This window comes from Linepithema humile, chromosome 5 (genome assembly GCF_040581485.1).
Source record: "Linepithema humile isolate Giens D197 chromosome 5, Lhum_UNIL_v1.0, whole genome shotgun sequence".
In the NCBI taxonomy this organism is placed as follows: domain Eukaryota; kingdom Metazoa; phylum Arthropoda; class Insecta; order Hymenoptera; family Formicidae; genus Linepithema; species Linepithema humile.
Window position 1 is genome coordinate 5,757,304 of NC_090132.1, and position 20,826 is coordinate 5,778,129.

The 20,826-nt window shown below is 31.6% G+C and overlaps 1 protein-coding gene across 2 annotated transcripts in view; it reads right to left on the reverse strand.

Moving 5' to 3' along the window:
* Rgk3 (Rad, Gem/Kir family member 3) overlaps positions 1 to 20,826 on the reverse strand; it is a 38,537-nt gene that overhangs the window by 9,442 nt on the left and 8,269 nt on the right. For both annotated transcript variants that reach the window (XM_012363512.2, XM_012363511.2), the window contains exon 4: positions 5,141 to 5,353. In XM_012363512.2, the coding sequence (XP_012218935.1) occupies positions 5,141 to 5,353 (213 nt within the window). The remainder of the gene's footprint in view (positions 1 to 5,140; positions 5,354 to 20,826) is intronic.

Below are 20,826 nucleotides of genomic sequence, written 5' to 3' on the forward strand. Positions count from 1 at the left end.
TTTTTGGGGGCTACAATTATTTGATAAAAATTAAAGTATTTATTGTTTAGAATATTTTTGACACGCTTGCGCTTTCACAGCATTTACGCTTTATTTTACAGAAATTTATAAATTATTCGTTTGCGTAAGCTCTTTTTAGTAAGGTTTTAACGTTGATTTTCAATTAAAATCTTTCCTTCGTGTCCTCTTTATTGATGTTAGTGAAATTAGTTTTATCAAAGATACGATAATCTTTTTCAATTTTACTCATATCTTAAATGCGATTGTGGTAACTATTAATTATTCCACGTAATCCCCATCAGGTTTGATTGACTTTTTTACCATTAATAAATGTTCCGTATTCTCCTTGAAGCTTTCTGCGCAATTAATCGTGAATCTGTTTTCCACTCCATTTTGCTTCTACTGTCTTTTGCAAACCATCTCTTTTTTATTCCCAATTGTGTGTTTGAAACACACGTGACATCGAAAAGCTTTCGTAAGTATTATAAAACTCAACAAGTAGGTCACTAAATATGTATCTTTTTCTAAAACTTATATAATAACAGTTACAATACATTTGCAATTCACAAATTGCATGTTTGATAATGTATCAATAAGTTTACCATAATTAATTAATGATCAATTAACATCAAATTCTACAATCTATAATTCATGTAGCAGTCTCAATACTTAAAATAATCAAATCAAATTAAGACGTAATTAAGGATATATAATTAATATAGTTTGTTTAATTAGGTTATTAGTTACCGCACAATTATATATATCATTATACGTAATAGAAATTATAATAATATATGTATCTAATTACAAGAATGAAGCAATGTGATAAACGGTAATGTATCTTAGCTTGTCACAAGGTTCGTGAGATTAGCTATACAGGATGTTATCATATAACTATCTGTGTAGCTGAGGTGTTCATTGAGCTATTACGATGCCATTACGCAGCTGCGCTATAATATGAACATAATCCGTATATATGCGTGGTTTGTCGCTTTGAATACAATTATAATCTCGGTGATTAAAATGTACTCACGGAGTCGCTTTGAGATGCAGCATAAGCTTCAAATGTACGTCACGGAAAATATGCTCTATTATTATTAAATTTTATTATTGTTAGATAATTTATATTGCAATATCGATAAAAATATTATTAAACGACCGATGGGTTAGGGTTGTTAAGTAAAAATAGGTTTCAACATGAAAGTGATAAGGGAATTTCAATAAATACGTACTATCACGTAGAAATAATTGAGCGTCGTGATTAAATTATTAATTGAATTACGGGAGCGCCATGGTAATAAAGATAATCAACTAAAGAATGCTAATGGAATGGGGTTCCGATATACACAGTTATAATTAATAGCTAGTAGATCAATCGTTGATTTTCCTCAAATAATATATAATATTTTAATTAAAAACGATTTCTTTCCTTTATTCATTAATATATAATTTCAATATAATTTAATATTTTCTTATAGCAATTAAAAAGCTGTAAAAAATAATAAAGAACCGCTGTTATGCACTTCTTAATATTTTTAATTAAAATTTTATGAAAAATAAGTATTATCAACAATCAATTTCCTCAATAATAAATAAGGTAATTTCTTCTATTTTTATTTTTTAAATAATAATCGATGCAAAATTAATTATAAGTTTGTGGAGAATATTCTTTGCACTTCATTTGTTCCCGGAATTTTCCTTGTGTATTTAAGTGTTTTCAACCGATATTGATCACAAGGAAATGAAAGCAAAGTTTGCAACGGTGTCTACGAAAAGATCAGAGAACAAGAAGAATGTAAAATAAACAGATGTGTGAGAGGAAGAACACATGAATCACTGCATCGCGTAAGCGCTAGGATCACACGAGGTAACGGCCAAAGTCGTTAATATTTTCGAAAGCTGAGACACACACTAGAGCAGGATCAACATCTATTCCTCTGTGACCTCTTGGCATTTGGCACAGGTTGCTGTGTTTTATTCCCAATCTTACTTTTCAGAGCAAGATAAAATGCCTTCATGCTTGCATTTTACGTGTACCAATTTGCGAATGCGTAAAATTCTGCGCGTTTTGATTAATGCCAAAAATTGCATCTCTTCTTTAATAATAAATTGGAAGCTCTATTATAGCCGTAAAAAAAATAGAGCTGCGAGGTTATCCATGTTTTACTTCCGAGTTTTATATATTTGGCAGCAGCATACAAATAGCTTCGCGCACGAAGTGTGATTATTACGAGAGTTACGCCATTGAGACTCTCGATACCGTTTCGAAAGCATTATTTCCGTTTTGACGCGAATATTGCTCACCGGCGCATACTGATGGACATAAATAGAAAATCCTGTTATATTGGAATATAAAAAAAAATACATATATGAGGAAAATAGAAGAGGGCGCGGATTTTTTTCTCTGAGCGAGCGTGCCCCATTGTTTGATAGCTCGTACGAATATCGATCGTAATAGCGCCGGATGACGTCGCCAAACGTGGATTGAATGTGTCCAACTGGAACAAAGCCTCACTCGTCTCGCTTATCATACTTTAGCTCCAATGAAAGAGTTGTGAGAAAGTTTTTCAACGAGAAGAAGAATCTGCGATGGGGGGAAAAACAGGCGAGAAAATTGCCTGATTAATTACTAATAATTAATGACTGGTAAATATTAAACCAAATTTCATGAAAAAGCGATCCTTTCGTATGAAAAGGATAAAAATAGAAGTCGATTTTTTATAACTCGATTTGTTGAGTAAACTATGGAAGAATAAATGTATCCAATTTATAGATAACAGAAAGTATTAGTTATTATTTTAAACAAATAATGATAAATTTAATTTTTAAAATCGACTTTAACTCTATATTTTATATATCTCTTTGCTGTAAAGGTGAACTGCGATACAAAGTAAATTCTTTTTATGAAATTTTGCTATAAAATAATATTATGTGAGAAATTAAAATTAAATAATCCAATTTTTTCAAAATAGAACTAACTTAAATAAATTTATTTTTCAATAAAAAACAATCATTTATAATAAAAATAGATAAACGTTCGTAGTGTGCGGCTTTCAGCTAAGTTAATAAAAAAATATAGAAATAGAACAATTAAGATCAATGGGATCGAACGGTGCAAAAGCTATCTCTGTCTGTTTTAACAGGTGGATACTGCAAGGATGGTTGACAGGGCGGCGACGATTATTCACATCATCGTCGAGACGGTGTAGGTCCTCGACCCAAATACCTACGCAAATTCTGTATTACGCGAGACATCGCCAATGCTTTAATAATCAATACTGAGTGGTAGAAAAATTTAATACATTACATATTCATGTCCAATTTCAATTTGTTTTAAATACCGCAGAGTTTAATTTTTAAGTAAACAACTCGAAATATATTCTATTTGATGACAAAATGATGAAAAAACAAATATGTACTTTTTATGCATATGTTAGCACTTTCCTTTTCATTTTATACATCATATATTGATATGCCATTTTTGTCTGTCTTATATTTAATCGCAAATATTATATTAATACTATTATATTATCAAATATACATATATATATATATATATATATATACAAATATTCTATGTCTGATCATACAATACTTTTTCTCCTTTGAATTCTCAACTGAATAATATTAATTTCGTGCAGAAAAATTTTGAAATGTAATAATAGCGCATATATACAGAGTGTTTTATAATGTCCGTGCCAACGCTCGTGTACGGATAGAGTGCGGTAAACTGAATAGAAAAGTCCTTTACCGTTTTGCAATTTTTGCAATAGTAATTGAGATATTAATTAAAAGGAATTGACGAATAATCGCGCGTTGCGCGTAGTTAGATCGTGGGCTGTACACTCTAAACGTGACAACAACGAGGATCGCATGGAAACGAAAAATAACACGTAGCAAGAGCAGGAGTGATATGCGTTGTTATTTTTCGTTACCATGCGATTCTCATTGCTGTCACGCCTAGAGCGTACAGCCTACGATCTAGCCGCGATCAACTTTTCTATTCAGTTTACCGCACTCTATTCGCACACGAGCGTTGGCACGGACATTATGAAACACCCTGTATGTATATGTGTGTGTGTATATGCGCTATTACTACATTTCTAAATTTTCCTGCACGAAATTAATATTATTCAGTTGAGAATTCAAAGGAGAAAAAGTATTGTATGATCAGACATAGAATATTCGTCTATTGATACTCTTATATTATGGAATCAATTGATCTTGTTCTATAGTATCGATTTAAAAGCGTCGTCCGCGACTTATTCAGTGAGAATAGCGTATATCCCAAAGCATTTAGGAAACCGGAAACTACGCTTTTCTCGGCGGAGCTTGGCGCCGTCTTTCAACGGAGCGCAATCGAAATATACACAGGAGATCGCCACGTAAACTCGCGCGATATAATCGAGGATCGTGCCGTGTGCAAATCGCTGAAAGCTACCATGGAGGTTATTTGCTACAGAATCGATCGAAAACTGTTCAATGATTTCCTCCCTGTGATCGTTTCCACACGGTCGCGTTTACACAACATCGTAATGAAACGTATTGTTGAGAGGGATTTAATCCCGTTGCTCTCGAACAGGATTACGTTTGGTGCTTCTCTTATTATAATACATTGCATCTTTACTAATCTAATAGGATTAGACGTAATCCTTCAGAAGCCTGATTATGATAGAAACTCTGTATTGACTATACATAAATTTCTAATTTCTTTTTATGTGTGGTTTTATAAAATAATTTTGAATTAACCTTTTATTTTAGCAAAAACATTTAATTAAACAGATATCAACTTTATTTTATAACTTTTAATATTAAATTTTTAATAATTTAGTAATTATTAAAACATTCCGTCATAAATCTAAATATTAAATAAAAATTAAAATTCTGTTACATCTATTTGTAATATTAATTCTAAAAATCGAACGTGTGATTGATGATTTCCATTGACCATTAGTACAACGTTAAAGTTTTTTATTTTGTTAAATCGGTAACGATGATATCAGTTTTATGAAAATAGCATAATAATAAGTGAAAATAAGAATCGTGTAGTTTCTTCTTTTTATCGTTAGTCTTAAAATCATATCTTCTTCATTGCCTTATCATGTTCCGAGTATGGCATAAAGTATGTTATGGAACTCACCTCTCTGTCTGTCGTAGGCATTTATGCACTCGCTGGTCATAAACTGACTGATAAGAGCGGTTTTCCCAACTCCTCTTGTGCCCAGCATAGCGACAGTGTGCGAGGCGACTTCCTTAGGCGGTGCTCGCCGTTCCTCAGTCTCTTTCTCGGCAGGCGCCAAGGAATTTGATCTCGATCTTCTTCTCCGGAAAGAATCTCCTCTGTTGACGACACCTGCCCGACATAAAACAATTGTCAAAATATTTTATTAAAATTCATATTTTGTAAAAAATTTAAAAATCTTTAGAAAATTTTTTATTTCCCATTTTGCAATCATTATTTTCACTATCATATCTCGTTTAATCACATATATTTATTTTTGTAAATAGATAAAATACATTGCGTATTCTAGACGTCGTTGCGCCCTTTCTAGGCGCACTGACCCCAGTTAATGACGCTAATACCATATTTTACGTGAGTACCGTTTTAATACGTGCTCAGGATTGGTAGAAGAATCTAGCGGAAATGGAACAGCTGGAATTCTCAGCAAAATTCCATCTCTTGACTAATAAAGCAATATATAAATTATGAAATATGGAATAGAATTGTAGCTTTTCAAAGAAATTATAATTATATGTTCTACATAATTCTATCTGTGAATTATTAAAAAATGTCTTACATTTCGTATAATCTTTTGCACACGAGAGACAAGAGCAACAAAATTTAACTTTTCTTTAATTATAATTTATAAAATGTGTTTAAAAAAATTAATTATTAAGGATAAATTCTATTTATTTTATTTTTAGTTTTCTTTATTAAAACTTATAAATATTTAAATTTACCTTGCAAATATTTAATTAACGTAATAAATAATTATATTAATTTTTTAAAATTTCTCAAACAGTTGTATTTATACTATCAACTAATTATATCAACTAATTATATCTTTAATAACAGTTATATGTAATCTAGAATATCACAAACTGAATAACAGATTTGCAGATTACCACAAATGTTAAATAGGAATTCCTAAAGAGATTTAGACATTTGCGTAGAGATGAATGCACACGATCGATATTAATGCTAAACAAACGTAATTCAAACTAGAAATTGGATTGGTAATATAGCGAACTTGTAAATAATCCTTAGATATCGCAAAAGTAAACTTTGGCCATTGGGCACGCCACTGGCTTTATGCTAATACATTCGCGTTGTATTAGTAATTGCACGTCAGGTCGAACTAGCTGTAAACTAACCGGTGTGAAAGTTGTGCACCTGTGTGCACACCAGTATTTTCCATGCATTAAACATAAAAGTGTGCATACAAGAAATTGATTATTCTATAAAATACTCAAATATTCAAATATGTTTGAAAAAGAGTTAGATTTAAATAATAAAAAAAAATAAAACATAGAAAAAATTAAAACAAATAAAAAGAACACTATGAAAAACTGTCATTATTATTTTAATATTATATTTTTAGTAAATGTTGATTTTTAAATTTTGCAAGTGTCTAATTTCTGAAAAAAAGAGATAAAGATCTGCAAATAGAGAAGTCTATGAATCTACATTCAAAAGATTCAAGCATTCAAGTTCGTAGACCTTAGAGATGATTCATGAATCCATTCTGGATCATCCGTGAGATGATTCATACATCAGTTTTGTATCATCTGTGTGAGGTGACTCAAATTTATTTTACATATCTCAGCTACGAAAATATACATTGATAACAATGAAAGTCTTATGTCGGAGCTTTAAACTACTATTTTCGTATTAAATTTAATGCAATTTATTTACTGTGGTTTATATTAAACTGTAAATTTAATTTAAATTAATTGATTTCTATATAATTTTAATTAAGTCAAAACAAATTACAAAAATCTTTTATTTTTCTTGCTAATTTCTCTGTACTGACGTTAATATTTTAAATGTTAAGGAAAATATAGGCTTGTTTTATGTAAAAATAGATTGCAATTTTTACATTATAATAAACTAACAGTCAAAAAGTATTATACTTTGTACATATAATATATTTTTCAATAATTTTACTTTCCAATTATAGGTGCTTTTCTCAAATCTAATAAATAAATATTAATTTTGCTTTTTTAATATTAAAATCCTTATTTTTATTCCTTAAAGAAATAAATCTCAATTGTCAAGTCGATTCTCATGACAAATTTTTGCTTGCCGAAAAGTTCGTAGGCACCCGTTATAGACACGTAGTGCACACGTGTAAAACTCGCGCTCGATAATGTACGCGTACATGTATGCTGATGTCAACGTATGGCTGTCAAGTGTTGAGAGAACAACGCACATCCTGTTCACAGCGACTCAGAATACCGATATCCCGTCCGTTCGTCTGTCCGTTCTCTTCCTTTGTTTCTGTACCTTTGTTGACGTGCGAAGTTTAGTCCAATGTATGCGCTGCTTGGCTCGCGTATTTGTACATACGGATGAATCAAAATGAGAGAATTGATCGTTCTAGAGAGAGAGAGAGAGAGAGAAAGAGAAAGAAAAGCAAAATTGGATACCGTCGGACTGCTTACTGCGACGATCTGATTTCCTTTTCGGTTTCGCCAAATCCGGAAACATTTTGTATCATACTCGAGCGTTAGTCAGACGAACGTTAAGATGAGACGGCAAGCTGCGATATCTGTCTTCCTGAGCGTCATGGACTATTTTTAAAACGGTAGCAGTGACACGATTCGGTGAAAGTCGAGAAATTACGTAGCATGGCGATTGGTATTAGTTAAAATTGAATAAATGTGGAATAAAAGAAATTATTGGATCAAAACTATGTACGGAAATTTATACGCAAAATACACGCAAAATTAGACGATTTAAAGTCATAATTACAAAGTAATGAAATAATAAATACGAGCAATAAAATACTTTGAAAAATATACTTCAAAATTTTCACCTTTAAAAAGTTATCTTAATCTCTATTTTTTATTGCAACGATAAAGTTGATTTAATGTCGTTTATTATTACTCAAAGAGATTAAAAAATTATGATTTATGACTTAATGTCGTTTATTGATTTATCATAACACGATTTTTCATGCAATTCGATCATTAAAGCACGTTGTTTTGTTACGAGTAGCTTTGATAAATCATGTATCATTATTTATACAACATATAATCCGATTGGAAATACGTGTCAATTGCAGTATGCCATTGATCGCTACAACATAATGCCGGCTGACAGTGGCAAGCTGCGGGTCGCAGCGGAACCACTATTCTCCACGTGCTTTTGATAAAAATATCACGCAACGCTCGACTGAGTTGCTGCGATGCATTCGCGTCCGAGCTTTTGCTGCTAAAGTAAGTTACTCTACAGCGAAAAATGTGTGGGGAAGCGTCCTCCTTTAGCCGTGAATATGGTCGTCGTAGTAACCGACGGTTTCCGACGAGTGAATAGCTGGCACGACAAACGCGGTGCACACACACAGGTGCACCGATTTGACCATCGAATAAGTGAGGTGGATTCTATTAATAAAAGTTTAAACGTTCGACATACGATCAACGACGCCTGCCAAATTATGTTTGCGCGTACTTCGGCACGATATTTCCACGTGGGAAATAATTTGCAAGAAAATTTCACGATGCAATTAACTTCATCACTTTTATAATATCATCGTTTGACTTTGCTTTAATAGCAATGTTCGTCTAAACGCTCGTGTAGATCGCGATAAACTGAACAGAAAAATCCTTTTGCAATTGCTGCAATAATAATTGAGATATTAATTGAAAAGGATCGACGAATGATAGCGTTGCGCGCGGCTAGACCGTGGGCTGTACGATTTGGATAGGTCAGCGTATCGCATGACAAAAAATAAATAGTCGCGCGAGAGGAGTAACACGCAAGCAGCGAGCGGATAGAAATGGCGCGTGAGGCGTGATCTCCGTACTGCTGTTATTTTTCGTTGCCGTGCGACACGCTGCTGACCCACCTAGATCGTACAGCCCAAGGTCTAGCCGCGCGCGACGCGCTATCATTCGTTCCTCTCGCCACGCGCTGTTGTTTTTTATTGCCGTGCGATACGCCGCTGACCTATCCAAATCGTCAGCCCACGACCTAGCCACGCGCAGCATGCTATCATTCGTCCATCCTTTTCAATTAGTATTCTCAATTATTATTGCGCTTGTGCTTACATCCCTTGTATCGAGAAACGTATATCTCATATGTCAAATGTTACTACTACATACTTTAACTACTTTTGTAATATTTTAACATAGCAACAATCTCACAGACAAGAGATATGATATATCTCTTAAAAATTAAAAACTGATATTTTTTGTATATTTCTTTGATGAATTTTGTATAACATAGATTTTTGTTGATGCATATTTAGCATTTCCTGAAGACGCTAATCGAAACGCTGATCTTATTCTCATCATCTCTACCATCGTTTTTCCTCTGATGCTAGCCATCTAGTGGGTTATCGGCCTGGAGAACCTGAAAGTCAGTTTTATGGCAGATGAAGCGTGTTATGGAAAACGCCCCCTGTACCTTTACACACTTCTGTGCTCACAAAATAGAATTATATTCCGATCGATATATTCAAGTCAATAAAAAAAGAAAATAAAGATAGTGTGCTCACCTCTTTCCATATATCTTTCGCTATTTTTAATTTAGATATTTCAATCAAAAAACCAAAATAAGAAGCTTCCTACTTTATATAAAATAATTGTTTAACAAATCTAAAAATTTAAGAATTGAACTATTAATTTCAATAAAAATTTGAAGTTATTAATTTTGGTTTCCGCAATTAATTGTTCAAATAATTATTGCTATTGATTTAACAACAATCAATAATAAAAAACATTATTATATAAAAGAAATAAAATAATAATTCTCTAATTATTTTATTGAATAAGCAATTAGATTGGTATTTATTTTATTAAAATGCCGATTTAATTGAATTGTTTTCGAAACTACGTTTTAATGCAATGTAATGACATTGGACGAAAGAATGCAGAGATAATTTAGATGAAATTTCTACTATTCGAAGTATGATCAGCATTAGAAGCCAGCTATGAGGAAGTAGATTTACGAGAAACGCGATGGAAATATAAAAGCGAAAAGAAAGGTTTCCAGTTTCCTTTCTTTGATCTTAATCAGCGGAAAGCTGTTTGTTTCATCTTCCCCTGACATATTGCTGAAAAAATGGGACGATAAAGAAAACGGATATACGGTCGACAATAAAACAACATTATTGATCACTTTTCCTGAACTGCAAATACTGTTTACTTAAGATAAAAATAATATTTTGCAATGTTTTCAGATTATTTCATTTTTTTTTAGAAGCAAATAACGCATTCGTGAACATACTTTGACATATTGTATTTGACGTGTTCAATATTTTCGCGCAGCTTTACAGCTGCATAGCATGAATCATTGCGAAAAGAAATATGAAATATGTAACATAACAAGATATAGGACATTGATATAATATATTCATTATGTAATATCGCCAAGAGGAGAAAAATCCGTTCGATATTTAACATATAAGAACTATTTTTCTCTATTAAATTTTTCTCTATTAAAATTAAATAATAATTTTTTTGTCAATTATAAAAAATAATTATTATCAATTAAAATATATTAAAAATTACAGATTATACTTGTGTAAATATGCAGAGTCTAGCGACGATTTTTTGCTGCTAAATAATATTGAAATATTTTATCCATAACTAATTTTTAGTAACGAGATTCCGCAACGCATATTTCGTTTGCGCTCTGTACGAACACCGACCTAAGATGCCATTCTATGAAATGGACTTTTCGCTGCTCATAAACCTAAAAGCTTTTCGGCTGTTCATAGCTTCCATTCTCGGAGAAGTATTTTTATATTAGACTTGTTATAAAAATAAAGATACATTTTCTCACATGCTCTAATGCTCAATTTCATTGACAAAACCCTGATGAATAATACGAATTTGATATCGTTAAGTATTCTTCTTGTGCATATTTCTTTGCGATGCATCATATTTAAAATCGCACTTAATATTATTCGTATTTTTAATTAATACATAATCTTTCAACAATGATGCATTAACTCGTAAACGCTTCTGTTATAATCATTTTTCATAACGTTTCAGCTCGTCTTTGGTTTCCCTGCAGAGTTTCGAAACAGTAAAAGTTTTACAAGGTAAAGTCGTTAGCCCTACTCTTATACATTCTGGGGGATCGATAAGTTACTTTCTGAAGATGCTGTTAAAGAATTTATTATTATAACTCATTATAATTTACAATTACTTTGGAATAACTTTATAAGTCTCCGAATAAATCCTCAAAATATTTTTTAAATTTTTAATTGCATTATTTAACACATTATCTATCAGAAAAGTAAATTTTAGAATTGACGCAAAATTTCTGAACGCATATAATCATTTTATATATATATATATAAAGTTTATTATGTTACATTATATATATAAAGTTTTAATTTATGTCGGTCATCGTTTAACTCAGGTAAATCCTTGTGGTACAAAGTCGTCGGTCCACCACCACGTCGGCACGATGTGAAATTTCTACGACGACGCTGTCGCGGTTAAACTCCATTAAGCAACCGGAGGAAAGCGCATTTGAAAGCCTCAGCAGTGATATAGTTCCGGGTATATAGAGACCAATCTACCGTCTACCAGCTGCGCGCGGTTGCCTCGTATGAAGGCGTGGCTGCGTATAGATATACCTGAGCGTTGTATGTATATGATTCGCGATGCCGATGCACACGGATTCATACACCAGTCAATGCAGATTCGCCCGCAGCGCGTCGGCTATGCGAAATCATATGCATAGACGAGAGAGAACTGAAGGCACAGAAGCTAGACCTGCCACCCGCGTAGGCGCTGGAACGTCTACATATCGATCGATATACGCAATCAAATCATTCCGAGGTAACGTAGCGGTTACTGGCCGTAAACAGCACCAAGCCAGCCAACAGCCGCAAACTTCGTACATCCGTTTAATATTTCAAGATCAGATGCACGAGCGTTATGCTCTTCGTCAAAATCAAAGTATCACGCGCGCTGCAGACTGTTAAAAATAGAGCAGCGCGTTTGAACTGACAGATGCGGCTAATTTATAGTTCGCGATTCTGTCCGCGGTTTGACCGGCTTAATGCCAATCAATGATCCGTTGTTTCACGATGAGAAGAAGCGGCTGGTAAATGACGCTAATTGAAAGATCCAACGGGTGTTCATATTGATGGATGTCGCCGATTTCCTAGCACGTTTCTTTGAGCAACAATAACGAAGTCATTAGCATTTTGCGTCGACACTTTTTTTTTGCACTGAATAAGTGCATTAGCATTCTTATAAAGACCTCTATCTTGCATTGCATAAAACGTAAAACGTATTTTTAAGAACACTTATATTTGTTACATATAACGCATTTTAACGAAGCAAATTTATGAGCTTATAAAATTTCATGATTTTATTACAGCTTTTATAATCTTTTCCATTAAATTCTTAGTCACAATGACCATTATTTTGCTAAAAACTTGTTTGGCTCATAAATATTGTTGCAAAAAGAATACAGGCGACATTCTTTAAGATAAAAAAAAGTAACTGCACATACATATTAAAAAATCTATAATAAGTACGTATTTCCATAAATTTGATTATATTATAAAAATTGAAGAAACAAACAAAAAATTGAATTACACGATTTACACCGGTTCAAATAAATTGCACAAGTTCAACTCATAAAATAATTGTCGGTGTTAAACTAATAGGGCGGAAATATTCCGCTTCAGAAAGCGGATTACATCGAAAATGAAGGATGAAGTCGATTGTAAATTTTGATATAAATTGATTCGTTTTGTTGGTGTGCCCAAAGCTCGACGACAGATTGATATATATTTATGCAAAATTGCACGCTCCAAAGGCGAACGTACGTCTCACGAGTGCGTAATAAAATAAGACGAAGCGGGAAATCGTAAAATGTTATGAACCATCGTCATCATCGTTGTCGTATGCGGTTCCCACGAGCGAGCACTGCTTTATGAGCGTCTAGGAAAAGCGAAATCGATTTTCGAAATGAGTCTAACATACGATCAAGGAGAACATGTCCCTCGATTTCACGGATCGAGTTTATACAAGGTCTCACCTCACTCTCTGAGCTGTTATTCAATAATCTATTTTCTAGGTAACGATTGCTTTTAAATGACTTTGAGTATATTTACTTGTTTACTTAGATCCTGAAAGTACTCTGAATTATTCTGTTTTTTTATATTATTAAGAATCTTAATAATAAATGTCTCATAATATTTTTAGATACTTTCAAAATTTTGCAATGTTATATTTTCGTAATATTTAAAAAATCTTTTATTTAATTTTTTAATTTTTTAATTAAAAAATTTTTAAGCTGTAAATTTTTACTTTGGAATATTTAAAAACAAATATTCGAAATAAAAAATATCCGTGTATTCCTACGTTAATTAAACAAAAAAATGCGTATTAGGCAACAGTCTATATTTGCTTAACTAAAAAATTATTTTACGGAGATAACGTAAAAAATAAAATTTCTATTCATATACAATCTTCTGCTTCTAATGATGTCACTATTATTACACGAATTTATCGAGCAAGTGATACGAGCGTGAACATGCACCAACAACGCGGCATGAATGTCTGATCAAGTGGGCTATATCTACTGCATACGATTTTTAATAAAATGGGGGTAAAAGGATAAAAAAATGAATGGCAGCAATTCGAGGCATATCCTCATTAATTTTCGTTCCTCATTATCCGATACTCAACGATTTGCAGAACACTTAATTTTTTTATGCAGGATAATGACGAAAATAGTGATAAAAAGAGTTATGACATGACATCGATATTGTGAAATACTAGTTAATTATTTTCGCGTTAAAGAGAAGTTGTGGCTTACATTAGTTTTAATGATTTTAACAAGAAATTTATTTTTAATTATTTCTAACGGTACTGAGATTACGATATATGACATCTTTCTGAAGTCGATTATTAAATTTGACAAAAAGGGCGAAGAATCAATAGCAGATAAGGATGCAATGCAATTCTTATGTGTGTAAAATGTGTGGAAACACCCACGCATCAAGGCTCGTCTGTCTATCGCGCAAAATGCGCATTGAACCTTGAAAGAAATTTTCATTGGATCGCGCACGTTCGTCCAAGCCTGTAATTAATAATTTTCCGTGTCGAAGAGTGTCACCGGTGTGTCCGTTCTTCGTTGTCACGAGAGATGAATATTCCTTTAACGAACAAACTTCCCAGGTGATCTCCGTGAGGAAAAAAGACCTTAAAATAAACGACATTTTTCTCCACACAAAACCACTCGTTTATGCACTCTCGCGTTATGTGCGACGTTGCAGAATTAATATCGATTTGCTGGGCGTAATGGAAAAAATTATGACATAGAAAAGTTCAATGTAGAAATAATAATGATGACGTTTTTGGTACACACGGTAAATTAGATGGTAATAAAGTGTACGGAGGTGTGACATCATAATGTTAAACCGGGCGTAGAATAAAGCTGATGTAATGACGTGGGTAAAAGTGGGTGTAATGTGAAAGTTACCGGAAGTGATCAATGATGACGTTGTAGAGAGCATGTTGTGTTATTTCATCGATAGAATTTAATTTTTAATAACTGGGCTGATATATTAAACGCGCTAAATGTCTCACTCGTGATGAAATGTGCGATACAAGTAATCGTTCCTCTTTCAATTAAACTACCAACTTTATTTAACATATTCCTTATATCTACCCATCGGAATAGGAATATAAAATAAAGAAACAATGGAAATTTTATCTATACAATTATCTTGAAATTTTCAGTAAAAATTAAAATTTACACTAATTATCTTTTTGTTTAAGAATGCAAAACAATGCTCTCCTCGCTTCCATAATTATGACTAATAAGCATACATGTATACATATATGTATACATAGAAAGAAAGAAATATCAGTAGAATATACTAAAGCCATTTCTCAATTAACAAGAGAAGCATAGCTGCATAGTTCTTTTTTCTCCAAAGGTCGCAGAGGTGTTTTTGGACTCCATTTAAAAATCGCTATTACTAACAATATGTTGTACATTATAGATTGTTATTATATATTGCATTTTATGTGTGCAATTTAAGAACATAAGCTGTAAATTTCTTTATTATTTTCTGGAAAAAAAAACAAGAAATAAATACATTGTGTATGTGTGTAGCTTATTATTACATTGATTCCTAAAGTTTAAATAATCTTGTTCAATTAAGTCCAAGTTAAAAAAAATTGCGACACTATTAGATACAAAATTATATTGATTGTCTAGAGAAAAGGTATTGATTGTTAAAATATATATGTAAAAATTGATATTTTCTGTTCTCAAAGATTAATTAATTTTTTCTAGTGCCCTAAATATATATATATATATATATATATATATATATATATATATATATACAAACTCGGATAAAAATCGGTATATATTGAGAAAAAGTAATTATGACTCGGCGAATGAGAGAGGAAATTGTTAGCATGGAGGGTTAAGGTCTGCAACAAGAGCACAACAAACCTTTCCCCCTTCAACGAGGCGAGATACGACGTGCCTAATATCGCGGAAAGGTAGAACGCCGATAGGATTATTTATAGCCGCGAAAGCAGTATATCCGAGGAACTTATAAATAAATCGCAGCAGCTGTACCGCCGATGTGTTTATCGCAAAGCAGGCGGCGCGCCCTTTGTAAGCTACCAATATTAACTCAGAATAGTCCAAATTATCCATTGCAAAGCTCTTTTTAAAAGAAGATTGTATGAAAGAATACTACAATTGCACATATCTTGCATAATTTTAAATTTAAATAATAATCATTATATAGTGTTATAATATTATATGCAACATAATATTATATATTCTTGGATTAAAAAAAATAATCATTTAAAAATTAGAAAAAAATATAGAAAAAACAAAGCTCTTTCTTGTTTTATGTCAACTAACGTTTTATGTTATTTCATTCCTCTTCTTGATTACTCGCTGTATCAGCAAACAAGATCTAATGCAGCTTTAAAAGTGTTTGCGAACCTTTATTACGAGAGCATTGACACGTTTCAACAAAGTATGAAAAATATGAGAATAACTTATATTTGTAATGTTTTAGTGCAAAAAATCTGAATGTGAAACTTTAATTGTAAGTATGTAGTTAAACATACATAGTTGGCCGTCATTTTTAAAATAAAATTAATTAAGAATATTAAATTAGAATCATTTTATCAAAATATATATGTATATATGTTTAAGTTCTCCCTCCCAATAATTTTTTTCGTAAAATACTGTAACAAACTCGCGAACAGCTGTGTAAATCTCACATGCGAATAAAGGGGAAAGGTGAGGTCGAGAGAAACAGGTCGGCAGAAAACAGGTCTGGATAGAATTACGATGTGTGTGAGGTCATTGATGCCGCCAAAATGTCAAGGGTCAAATCCAATACAGGGTTTCGATAATAGGTAGATGAATAGCGCGAGGAACTAAGCGCAATGTTATATGCGCGTCGCATCCAACGTTGATTTTCACTACTTTATAGCTTAGCGTCGTTACTTTTATGAGGGGTGCCTTTTTATAAATATTGAATTTTATGAACGGAACGGAATATAAAGTACTCATTCAGACTAGCAACATGAAATTTTTGCAGTAAACATTTGAAATATCTTTTGCAACGTTAACAGTGAATAAAATTTCACTTTTATCTTAAAAAAGAGCTATCTTAAGATTTAAAAATATTTCTAGAAATTGACGAGTGTATTTTTACTAAATGATTTATATGATAATTCTCTTCTTTTATCTGTGTTAAGTATTTATAAAAATCTATATTTTGAAAAGAATATGCTAACATATCTGTATAAATTTTTTTTATTACTTTAGTAAAAAAATAGACTTAAAAATATTTGTTATTGCTTTCTTTCTATACACATAAAACAGAGAATAGATTGCAATGTTAAATGCATATGTTGCGAAATTTCTGTGGGTCTTTGTGAACTTTAGTTTTTATATTATACATTAAACCTACACTTTACGGTTTCTCGGTTGATATTTTTTTCCTTCCAGCGTTCATCAGGTTCCCTCGATGGGGTTAATATACAGCCAAGAGTGATGATTGGAAAGAGGGACGGGACAAACAAGAATAATGAAGCGACGGCCTCAGCTCATATTAACGGTGATAGCGGTTATCAGCACACAATCTATGATGTGTTTAATACATGCCTATGCAAAACTTCAAAATTGGATTACGTTGCACGCGGAAAGTCTTTCGCTCGCATAATCATTGTTACGTTACAGAGAGATATATGCTACGGACAAGGATAAGAATGCAGATAACCGGAGAAATGAATTTCGCAAATGTACCGATTCAGAGATCCAGAAATACGGATCCATCATATACGGATTTAGCTCTTCTCTGGACATACATCAAGAAAAGTAGGGCATAACAGCAAACATAAGTAAAAGATAATGCTACATAAAAAACTGTGATTGAGTACTTCTAGAAATATACAGTAAAATATATAATCAGAGAAAAAGATTTTTCTTGAAATTATATAAAAATATGTGTACTAATAAATATACACAATGATCTATAAATTCAAATGCACTAGATTATTAATCCATAGAGAATATCTTCTATAAAAGTATATTATATAAAATATATCTTTTATAAAAATTGTCTTATTGTTAGTTACTTTCAAATAAATTTTTTTTGAAAATTTTCTAGAAAGAAAGTTCTAAAAGCTTACTAAGTTATCGTGAATCATTTTGTAATATTGCTGAGTATTATCAGGTAAGCTTTACTCTTTCAAGACAACAATATGACTCAAATAACTTTCCAAGAAACCGTTCGAGAAAGCTCTTGCGAGAATGGAAACGACGATTCTTGAGTGCATGTAGCAGATTGAAAAAGCGCTTGCCAGATTGCGTTACCTCTCGATCTCAGATTTATGTACGAACGAAACATCGCAGAACATTTTGCTTATTTTTTCGAGATTCTCTTCTTATCCTTTCTTTTTGTATTTTTATTTTTGGCACGCGTGCCGATATTTATAATACCTTTGCTTCTATATTGCGTCATTTTTTAAATTCTTACTATCGCATGTACGCATCTGTTTATTTTTGTTCTTTTCTTCTCGAGTAACTGATTGCCTTAATAAACGCAGCGTTCTTTGAAACAGAGAATTTTGAAATAATTTTTCCCCGATAATACAAGAACGTAATAAAAACATTATTATGTTAACAATTAAATTTTCTAAAAAAAAATAAAAAATAATTTGATACAAGTAGAATAAAACAGCAAAATTGATTGCTTCTATTTGATATTTAATAAACTTTTTTATGAAACAAACATCTTTGATATATTGAGTTAAACCAAGATTTTTTAAAAATTATAATTAGTTATTAATTTTTTTTAATTTTTAGAAATCTTAGATATTTAAGCAACTTTTTTCTTCTAAAATAAATAAGTTCAAATATTTTATGCAGTGCTGACTATTATAAAATTATTATAGTACTTAGTAACTATAATAATTTTATAATACTTTCCCAATTCTCTATCTTGTTCTCTCAATTAAATCTGGCAAGAAATCAACGTTCTGTGACGTAGATGTAACAGGTGGTCCAATTCGATTTACGACAAACCAGCTCGAACTATTGAATGCAACCATTTTCGTAGGACAAAGGCAAACGAGTTTACTGAAGATGTGGAAAAGGGAAAATGAGTTTGCTTACTTAAGAAGTTACTCGAACGGAAATAGTGTCTCTGTTCCACTTATATTCACCGTTCTACTTATACTCGCTTTTACAAAGATGGTAAACTTCCGATAAAATAGTGTCGGCTTTATCAAACTGGAAAATCAATTAAAAAACTCAATTAATATTTGTCAACTTAAAGAAGTAGCTGCGATTGACTTGCATTTCTACGCGTATAGAAATATGCATCTTTAGGAAACACAGAAACTGATGATTGAGTATTATAAATTCACATTAATTTAGAAGTTTAATTGTTAACAGAAATAAAAACAATTTCAAGTTAAAAAATACAAACTTTTCTTTTCCAGATCTTAGAGTATAATATGTTGACTAAGAATTGCTATATTTTGTATCAAGTAAATAAATCGCATTTATATCTTGCTTACAAATTAATTAACTATTTAATAATTATATGTATTTTTCAACATATTTCTATTATATTACTATTCCATCTTATTTATTGTTTCACTATATTTCTTATTTAGTAAAAAATAACAATAAATAAATAAAATTAAAGACTTCATGAATAGATAAAATATTTAAGTTTATTTTTAATTAAAGTTATCAATCAAATGCTTCGAAAATAAAAGAACATTCTAAAGAGAATTAAAAAAACAACTTTTTTAAGATATTAGTAGTTGTTTTGTACGCCAACACAAATTCTTCTGGCAGTAAAATCAACTTGATTAATGAGAAAAGCTCCGCGACGGCTGATCTGTCGAATCACATGTATGTATAAATAATTGCATACGTGACGTGTGATTGGTGCAAATATGCATATCTGAACACAATTTTGATGGAAATACAATAATGCATTTTTGAGTCACATCCTAGAGAGTTCCGATAATGGCATGCATATTTAGCCGTGTATTATTAGTACTTAAAAAAATCTCAAACGTAGAAAAAAGTGATAATATTATGTATTAAAAAGAAATAAAAAGAATTATCTTTTCTAGATAAAAAATTTTAGATATTTTTATCATATATAACATGCTGCTCTTGTGACATTTCTTGCTAACCATAATCATAATCATTTTGTTTTGTTAAGTATTAAAATAAGTATTAACTAAGTATCAATTAAATATTAATGTAATGTATAAAATATCATATATCAAAGTGTTGGTATATTAAATAAATCTAATTTCGACAAAAGAGCTCGGATTATACGCGAATCGAACTCTATACATGTAGTTTAATGAAACCGTGTTTTCAATTATGAAACAAAAGGAAGAGTCGCTAACTCAAATTGATCGCATTAGACTTAGTTTGCTTTGCCATCAAACTACTTGTATCGAGTGAAACGGTGGCAGATAGCACTGCGTGGAAATTTGAGGGACTGTTTATTCCTATAGGTCAAAACCATCGCGCCGCTGATATATCCTCCTAAACCATCATCTTTGCCCGGCAGGCACGTTCCGCTCTTAAACGATAACTTTCTGCGAATGATTAACAACCAACCAAGCAAATGATTTGATCTGAGTGAAATCCGTGAAACAAGAGAATGTATACATTTTAACGTGAATTCAAACTTTGTATGCTGCGTTTCATTTCCGCTGTAAGAGCGATTAGAGAGAAAATTTTGGATGGAATTGCACGAACATGATGTAAAAGCAATCGGATAGAGTATCAAGTACTGTGACTATTGCATCTATACATACATTTATCTTGTTTTAATAGTATTAAATTTCGATGACAGATTTTTCGATCAAGTTGGAATTGATGTTTCACATAAAAAAAAAAGAGAAAAGCTAATAAAAATATAATAAAATCTATTTATCAACTTTTTGATATTCAATTTTTATACGTGGCTGGCTGTACAAAAATTAACACAATTAAAATTTTATCGAGGAAACAAATATCAACAAGCCCATCAAAAAGAATTGCAATACTGTTCGACTAATTCTGTTTGATGCAATAATATTTTTGTAATATCATAATCT